Here is a 9341-nt window from a genome sequence, read left to right on the forward strand (position 1 = left end):
ACCTATGATAAAAACAAAAACACACAGACTGTAAAAATCTGTCAAAAACTGGTTTAAAATTAAAAATAATGAAGTAATAAGTTCACCTTTTTGTACTCAAGACTTCTTTTAATTAATCGAGTGTAACATCTGGCTTCTTGAAAATGAGGACAAATTATGTTCTTAAAGCGACTTCCCCAAATTCAAGGACTTGTGTTCCAGTTAACAGTGGCGTAAACACAGACATGTGTTGATACATCACATCTCCACCTGTAACAGTTAATGTACAACTAGGTCTCTGCTGTAGGTGGAAACCTATTTAGTCTGTCATAAATCTGTTATTTCTCGTAGAAGAACCTAAACTATAGCACTTAAACATCAGCATCATATTTTCTAAGCCAATCCATGCTTCAGTGCAGTTAATAAGCTAATTGTGAATGGTTTAAGGCCTTTTGCTCGAGCTTGTGTTTTGCTTGTTCCTTGCAGAAATCCCCCCTCCTGCTCCATTACAGACCCAAGATGGATCTGCTGTAGCTACAACGGACACAGTGGTTGTTTTTTATTTTTCTTTCTGGCCCAGTGGCCGCGGACTGTGCCGAAACCTTTTTAATTTATGCAAAGACGATCAACCAACACCAAGCAAACGCCCGACGGTAAAAGTCAACACAAGCCAGCAAACGTCCATCTAACGGGGAGGGAAAGTGGGACAAACTGACACAAACTGGCCGCCTCTCCAGCACAGACACTGCAACACTGGCGTGTGTTTTTAGAAACTAAAACAACCATTTTTTTCCCTGGTCTGCTACATCCTACATATGTGAACGAAAAAAAAAAAATATGGAGAAAAAGCATATATTTATACTTTTGTACAGAAGAGACACACGGAACCAAGACACTACTGGTGCTCTGTTTACACGCAAACAAGATGTCGGGAATCGTGTGACCGTCTTTTCCAGCTCCATGCAGACTTCATCCTCCTGAGATGATGACTGAGCGGAGGACAGGATTATTTTTTTTTAATATAAAAAGGTGTTTTGTTCTTTTCACACCGCACTCGACACGTCTTGGGAGCACAGAAAGTATATGGAAAAATTTATATAACAGGCATCAAATTTAAGCTGTTTATCAAGTCTCTGATTTCCCTTCTTTTTTTTTTTTTCTTTGGTTTAAATTTCATTCTGTTGGCTTTGTCTAATTTGCTATTCGGTTCTCAATTGTCAATTGTGAATAGGTTAATTTTTTGTGTAGTTATTTATGTTCTATATACCAATATTGTACATAAAATGTCATTACAGAGAGAGAAAGAGATTGAAGAGAGACTTTAGACTGTTAAAAGAGAGTGGATCCCAGAAGTGCTATCTATATGTTGGGCAATAAATGTCCAGAGGTGATAAATTAGGATTTTTAAAGACAGACTCACTATCAGTATCAAATTATATAAATGCATTTTTATGTTGTCTGAGAAAGACACAAAACAGCTATATCAAATCCTCTGCCATTTATGTGTATGTGGGGTCTAAATGTGTTCCTTTGCCCCGATAGATGAACTTTTAGGGGGCCGATGAGGAGAAAGCTTCACCCCAACCTCATCCTTCCCATCTCACCTTCCTTCAGTGGAACACATTTATTGTTAATTTTAGTTATATTAACACATTTTAACATTACACAAAACACTCATGTCCGTAGATGCCTGGAAGATGTTTCATTTTTTAAACATTGTTTTCGGTACCCACCGTGCAGTCTTTTAATATCCGTCCCTGTGTTTCTGCAGTCTTTCAGTGGCAGCAGCACCAGGCAGGTGTATGCCCATACCACCCACATGTTTACAGCTTTTGGTTTGAGCTGCTAGCTGTAGATGTTTTTTGGCACCCTCCATCCTTCCAGACATTTCCTTCAGCTCCATTTTTACTGCAGAGCTACCGAAGCTGCAAGGTAGAAATGTAGAGATACAGACAACTCCCTCATCTTAACAGCCTCAGAGACGGTCTTATCCTAGTTTCTTTTTTATGGTGAACATGGAAGGGAAGTGACATTTATTATAAACTTCAAGCTCGTCTCTTCAGATGGATTCAAACGTCACAGATGTGCCAGTTCTGCAAACATGAGTGCAGGTTAGCGATGTCGCTATTTTCCATTTCTGGGTTATACTTTGGTTAGTTCTCACTGCCAGCTGGAGAGCAAAGGTGCAAAGTCTTTAAACGCATCAATACGACAGCATTTCTGAAAGATAAGTGAATATTTTTAGGCTTGTAATCACACACAAAACAAAAGAAAATCAGTATAAAACTTGGATTTTCCTTTTTTTCTTCTTCCTTTTTTGCAGAGTAGCCAGTGTTCAATATTGTTGACTTAACAAGACGATTTTATGAGTCTTTTTGAAAGAAATATCGTGCAAATTCAGGTTTCTCAGCGAGGAGGCTGAGGTTTTTTTTGAACATTTTGATAATGAAATGACTGCTGTTTGGTCATTTGGTGCTTATAGATGTGTGTTTCTGACCTTGAGGAGGATTGTTCCTCATGCGGGAGCATGCTGTTCTCAACTTTGTGACGCAGAAAACTGATGTTCTGTCAAAAGCAAAATGTCTTAACCCTAAAAATCCTGAACCGAACTGTCTTTGACCACAACTGGATCCCTGAGCAGCGTGTCAGACCTCAAGTAGTCTTACCTCACTGACTTCTCTTATCAGTAATTAAAAACGGCAGTTCAGCTTTTGCGTTGTATCGCCCCACAACAAGCCGTCTGTCTGTACGCTCATGTGCGGGGTTCCTATGCATCTTCAGATCTCAAAAGTCTGGCGGAGTGATTTGAAATTGGCCGACAAAGCAATGTGTAGGGACTCGTTAGGACCTATGACGTGTGTATTAAATGCATTATAGCCTACAGGTCTGTACAAAACCAGCTCTACCAAAACTCCTTCTGCATGCTTCATTCATGTGCTAACCTTTATGTTTCAAGGACCTTAATTCAGCTACCTTTTGTAGGGTGCTCATTGTTTATGGTTTTTATGTAAATCAGTATTTTATTTTATTATTATTATTTTAAAAAGGTGAAATTTGAATTGGCCTGTCCAGAAATACCTCTCCGGGTATTACTTCTCCTCCTCTTTGTTCTTCTTAATTTTTTTTACTTGGTCGGACTCTTGCTACAATAAATTTTCATGCATAGAAAGTGATTAAAAACCAAAAACAATGAGCCTGGCCATGTTCTCAGCTCGTGGAAGAGTGTTGTGTTTGTACTAATCCCTGCAAACGTAATGTAATATCTGTGTGATATTATGTCTTTGTAAGTGCAGACTTGGTGTTTTAAAGGCTTATACTGATTATTTCGTAGTACTCGGACGAGTGTCGAGTACGCTTCCCGGAGCTATCACTGACACTGAGATCTGTGTTTTAAGTCCTCTGGTTTGCAGTCCTAGATCGTAATCGTGTTTTCTGCCGTTCGGCTGTCACAACTCGTTTGGAGTTCTCGTCGTGTTTGGTTGTCACTGATTAAATCTCTTTACTGTAATTCAGCGATTGAGCTGTAAAACACTTGACAAGGTGCTACTGTACTCACGACTACAAACTGAAAAGATATAATGCAGGACACTGCTCCGGAAACGCCCCTGTGTTTCACATCCGCCTTCAAACGTTCACTTTTTCCCTGCTTTGATCGTTAGCGCTCTCATCCTGGTCATCGTTCGGCACGATCAAGTCTGTCCAAATGTTTCACTCTGAATCCTCTCTAAAGCCTTGAGTAGTTTACCTTCTGGATCTGTTGCATTTGTGTGTCGATGAAAACTAAAAATAAAATTTAATGAGCCCAAATAGAACAACTCCAAGGCGTTTTCTGTCACACAAAGAGCAAAATTCTTGAATATGACAATGGTGCGCAGCTTTTAAGTCAAAATTAGAATTGTTTACCCTCTCGTGCTTGTTTTGTCCTAAAAGCCCTGTGACCTGATGGAAAGGGCGAGGTCTTCGCCGCAGTGACGGTCAGGCTGCGTCTCTGCTGCTGGTGCTCTCTATGGTGCTAACAACTACTCGCTTCAAACTTCAGAGACAAAAAGGATCTGTGTCGCGAAGCTCTCGCTCTCCTGCCGCCGTACGTGCTCCAGTCCTTGGGCGTCTGATAAAGAAGACGCTCGATCCCCTCCCTACTTTCAGATTGGGTTTCCCTACTTGTCTAGGCTCGCTTTGGAAGTGAAACAGAGGGAGTTTTAAATAAGTCATAGACTGTGACGGGGCTGATGCTGTGACAAATAAAAGTGGTGAGAAATTGGGTGCACCTGCTGCAATTTCGTGCCTCAAAGAGAAACTCGCACTTATTACAGGCTTCACTGGTGAGATGTTTGCGCCTCCGAGTTCGATTGAGTCTCACTCCAATTTCTAACAGATAATTGGCTCTGAAAGACTAGAACATCCATGAATTTAAAGTCGTGTACAGCTGGTTGTGTTTTCGTCTACACGTTTCTCTCAGGAGGTTCGACCTTCTCGCCACCCGTGTGTAGATGATGCTGGGCCAGAACAGATCAGCGTTCGCCTTTTTATTAGGACTAACATCGAGACATCAGTGCTGCTATGCTGACAGGCAGGATGAGAGGCTTCCAGGAGGCCTGCAGATGGTGTTGCTATCTGCTCTGAAATGTCTCTGGCTCATCTCTGCTTTGACCCTGATCTCCTGTCAGCCTGTTTGTTAGCTCCTGCTGGGATCTCGGTGAAGCCCGGCCAAAGTTTAGCCGCTTCACGTGGACCGTCGAGTCTGAGCAGAGCGAGTTTGCTCCACCGCCATGACGGGAAGACGAGTAAACAGTTTATTCAGGCCGCTTTGAACAGTTTTCTGAGCTCGGAAACTTTCCTCCTCAGCGGCAGCCGCATTCATTTCAGCTTTCATTTCAGGCTTGTTGGCAGCAGAATTGTTTCTGGCAACTTCAAATGGCTCTCCTGTGTTTACTCTGCTGTAATAAGCGTCCACTCTGGGAGTCTGGTAGCTTTCTTTGTTACCCAGCTCTCTTTCTCCCTCGTTTGAGTTCTCTGCAAGGCGCAGCAATCTCACAGGCTGGCTTTGTGTGCAGCAGAGACTGAGACCTCACTCGTATGAACCACATGAGCCACGTGAACTGAAACGGTCCAAAAAATATAGATTTCGTTTGGCTGGGGTGTCTCTTCAGAGCATTTGAGCCGGCAGCCCTCGAGCACACAGCGTCACGCTGCCACAGGTGGTTCAGCTTGAAGAGCAAATGTCTGCTTAAATTATGGATTGTTTTGCCGCTTCGGGTGATTGTTCACTGCCGATCAGGGCAACAAAGTCTCATGTGCAAAGGCGCAGCAGTTGCGAACAACTCCAAACTATCGGCTTTAGCAATTCAGAACGAATCAGTCGTCATCTACTAAATCTCACAATGACATTCCCCTGATGTTATCGCCTGATCTGTCCAGTTTTGTATAAATATTTATTTATGCTGAAAAAGTGACCTCCGCAGTAGCTTTTAAGTGTTTGACATTTATGCTCTTGCTCATAATTTTGCAGTTTTTTCCCCCTTTTCTTTGTGAAACTGAGCAGACTCGTACAGGAAAAATGGCTTAAATTATGACTCATTCCCCCTCTTTTGTATTAAATAAAGTGTCGTCTTCGCAGTGTGTGACAAAACACATGGGTCATATTCATTAGGTCAAGTTTATTTAAAAAAAAAAAAGGTATGAATGTGGCAATGTGGTTATTGTACTGGCAAGGAAAAGGTGCAATATACAGTTCCCAGATGGTTCCAGCCTTTTTTTTTTTTTTTTAAATTTTGAAATGATTTTTCTTTTTCCAGTCAGGTCCTCAGGTCACTAAATGCCTTCTGGTCCTGAGGGTGACCAGGGAATCTCAGAACATACACTAATGCACCCAAAATTCAAACGACTGGATTTTACTTTAGTCTCTTCTTGTCACAAATACCCCAGACTGTTTTTTCTTTTTTCTTTTTGGGTTTTGGTTTGCTTTCAGATTAACACAGACTCTTATTCTGGTGTCCTTTTCCTTGCCTCCTTTTGTATTATTGTTATTTATTGCACATGTAATGAGTTGATCTCCACTGTCATTTAATTCAAGGAGTTTTGGGGCTGGAATTTCTTTCATACAAAACTACAGAAGCTTTTGTCAAAACCTAAGTGTGTATTTCATCAATAAATGCCTTTAAAAGTGCTTCTGGTGCCGTGTTGATTGGATTTCTTTGGATTTGGAAAGCTGCCATCGATTTTGTTTATTTAATGTAGACAAAAATTTTAAATGCACATTAGAATACACAGGCCATTAGATCAATCTGTACTCACCTGCCACTTTGTAAGGTGCTCCTCTTCAGCTGCCTGCAAACACATCTAATCAGCCAGTCACTTGGCAAGAGCGCTATGCATTTAGGCTTGTAGATATTTTAAGTGGTTTTGTAAACCTTAGGGATGCTTCTGCAGGAAAATCGCAGCAGACCAGCCTGTCTGCCATATCCAGAGGATGGCCTGAAAAAGAAAATCAGACCTTGTTGATGTTAGAGGTCAGAGGAGGATGTTTCAAGCTGAAGGGAAGGATTAGTTAAATGTAACCAAGGCATCTGTGAACATGCAGCAGCAGAAGACGCCGCATATTTGTACTATTGTTATGTTACCAGGAAGTCCATTGAGATGACTTTAACAAGCGAGACCTGATCAAAACGGCAGCGACCCAAAACATCTCAAATGTTACAAATACAACAAAATGTAACAATATTAAAACATCAAGTGACTTTTCAAAGTGAACATCCAGATATCTCCTTCACTGAATTCCTAATTTATGCTTTCGAACTCACCAGTAAATGGAGGCAGTTTAATGTTCGGGCTTTCTGTAAATTCTTCAAGATTACACAGCAGAAGATTCAAAAAATGCCGCCGGGTTTGACGAGTCTCGATTTTTACTGCAATATTCAGGAAGTAGAGTCAAAATGTAAACAACCATCCTGCTTTGTATCAACAGTTCAGGCTGTCATTCATGGTGTGGGGATATTTTCTTAGCACACTTTGGGCCCCTTAAGGCCATCGAGTTTACTGCACTCAAATGGATGTGGTGGAACGGGTAACTGTGTAACACTACATTATATGGCCAAAAGCATTTACTCACTCCTCTAAATCACTGAAATCAGGTCACTTCCAGAATTGGTTATTCTCTAGAGCGCAGTGAATTCCAGCATGGTACCGTGATAGGATGCCACAATGTTAAATGAAGGTGAACGTTGCTCAGTGTTCGTGGCTGCATGTTATTTAGTCCTTCTGCCAACTAGAGATTAAAAAAAATATAGAGACCTCTCTCAGGGAGAGTAGAAGACCACCCCCAACTTCTTATTCAAAATAAGAGCAAGAACTTTTGTCTTTGTACTTTAGTTCAGGATTTTCACATCCATGCTTGGAGCATCCGTTTTTATATGATTCTTCAGGTTTCCTTCAAAAGCTGCCTCAGAGTTTTTGTTTCACATTATTACTTTGAGGAGATATTTCACAGCAGCTAGAGAGCAACTGGTTTAACCAGGGGACGCTATAGTGAAGTAGACACAACTTTAACCTCTTTCCTGACAGCCGTGGGGAGAAAAAAGCAGCCTGTGAGCACTCTTTAGGTAAGATTTCCTGTTTTGTTACACCATATCGCTTTGTGTTGTGCGAGTACCACAACAAATAAACAATTTCTGTTTCATCCAGTGGTGGAACATACAAAAATCAAATATTACCAAAAAACACCCACAAAACTATCAATGAAAAGGCCAGTCGTCGCCAACAGCTGCCTTACAGCAAGGTGGCAGATGTTAAATGTCAGACACTCTGTGGAAGAGCCTCAGGTTTCCGTCTGCTCACGCCGCAGCTGCAGATTCATTCAGCCGGTGGCCACGATGGCTGCAGATGCATCACATTTGACTTGGGGGTGGCTGTGTTTGCATTGGCCATCTGCGAAATACAACAAATAGGGAAGAATCTCACATTAATACACAACTTTTTATCTGCCCTTGTTGAAATAACACGACAGAAACTCAAAAGATAAAACTGTGAGAATATTCTGTCTAATTAGCTACTGAACCAAATGGTAAATATGTTTATTTGTGGAGTAGCAAAAAACATCTTCAAATAATTAGTTTTACACCCACTCAAAGTGTCACAATCTAAAGCTGAAATCTTGTTTTTGTCAGCTGTTTCTTCTCTAACCAACTTTGAGCATTATTATTTTCACTTATTATCATCATCCTATATTTATCCTGGTAAAATGCAACAAATACAACCGATGTTTGGTACAGACAAACCTGAATCATAAAGCCTCTTGAATTCACTTGAGAAAAACCTTTGCAGTGCATCTTGGGTAAACTTAAGGGTCACATCACCTGTACCACACAGTGATGTGACCCTTAAACCTACATTTTGATGCACAAGATGCCCTTTGGGGCCTCGGTTCAACACACATAACAGGCCTGTCAGCATAAGGAGCTTGACAGAGGAGAGTTGATTGAGTCACAGGTTTCTCAGTCAGAAGACCACAGTTTGACTCCGGTTTGAATCTTGGTGCTTTGGTTTATTTGCAGATTAATTTAGTATTTGCTCACTTTTTGTTTTGTTGTTTTTGCTTTTGCTCGTTTTTGGGCACTTGAAAATAGTACTGTTTAGAAAAGATTGTGCTGGATTAAAACATGACCCTTCAGATGGAGAGCCCGGTGTGCTTAAATCAGAGAGCTCCACAGCAGGTTTTCGACTAGCTTTCCTCCCCTCACCCCAACCAGTCACAGCAGATGGCCGCTCCGCCCTGATCCTGGTTCTGATCGACGTTTCTCTGTTAAATGGGAATTTCTTCCTTTCCACTGTCTTCAAAGTGCTTGTTCAAAGGGAGGCGGAGGGAGGGTTCATGCACCATATAAATAATATAAATAAAACTGAAATAAGTTACCTTGTTTGTAAATCTGGCACAGCGATGGCTTTGAGAAAACTCCACTATCTGACATCCTGGGAATAAATATGGGCCAGAAAGTCAGAGGATCATCGTTACCCCGATGGGAGAATAAATGTCTGCATCAAATTTTATGACAATCCATTTAGTAATTGTGGAGAAATTTCACTCATAATAAGTTTTTTAAATTTCAGGCTTTGTCTCCAATCCTGGGCCACTGATTCTCCATTTGAAATGATGAATGTGACTTCATTTGGTGCAAATAGAGAGGCATGATGTTAGTCGCTGTACGCAGTTTGAAGAGAAATTGCTCTCCGAAGACGAGAGGATGCGCTGTGTTGTTTGTTTTCTCGGGACCATTAGATGGCAGCTATTTCAGTCGGTATGTGTGGGCGGAGTGCTCAGATGTGTGAAATGAGAAGAGGAAAACCACATTATTGACTCATTAACCAAT

At 41.2% G+C, this 9341-nt stretch overlaps 1 protein-coding gene across 3 annotated transcripts in view; it reads left to right on the forward strand.

Moving 5' to 3' along the window:
* Positions 1-6145, forward strand: part of LOC120720657 (polycomb group RING finger protein 3) — a 74353-nt gene extending 68208 nt beyond the window's left edge. For all 3 annotated transcript variants that reach the window (XM_040010417.1, XM_040010418.1, XM_040010419.1), the window contains one exon: positions 466-6145. In XM_040010417.1, coding sequence (XP_039866351.1) covers positions 466-513 — 48 coding nt within the window. In that variant the 3' untranslated portion in view covers positions 514-6145. The remainder of the gene's footprint in view (positions 1-465) is intronic.
* Positions 6146-9341: the final 3196 nt, after the last annotated feature.

The sequence above is a fragment of the Simochromis diagramma genome, unplaced genomic scaffold (genome assembly GCF_900408965.1).
Source record: "Simochromis diagramma unplaced genomic scaffold, fSimDia1.1 OVJJ01000585.1, whole genome shotgun sequence".
Taxonomy (NCBI): Eukaryota; Metazoa; Chordata; class Actinopteri; order Cichliformes; family Cichlidae; genus Simochromis; species Simochromis diagramma.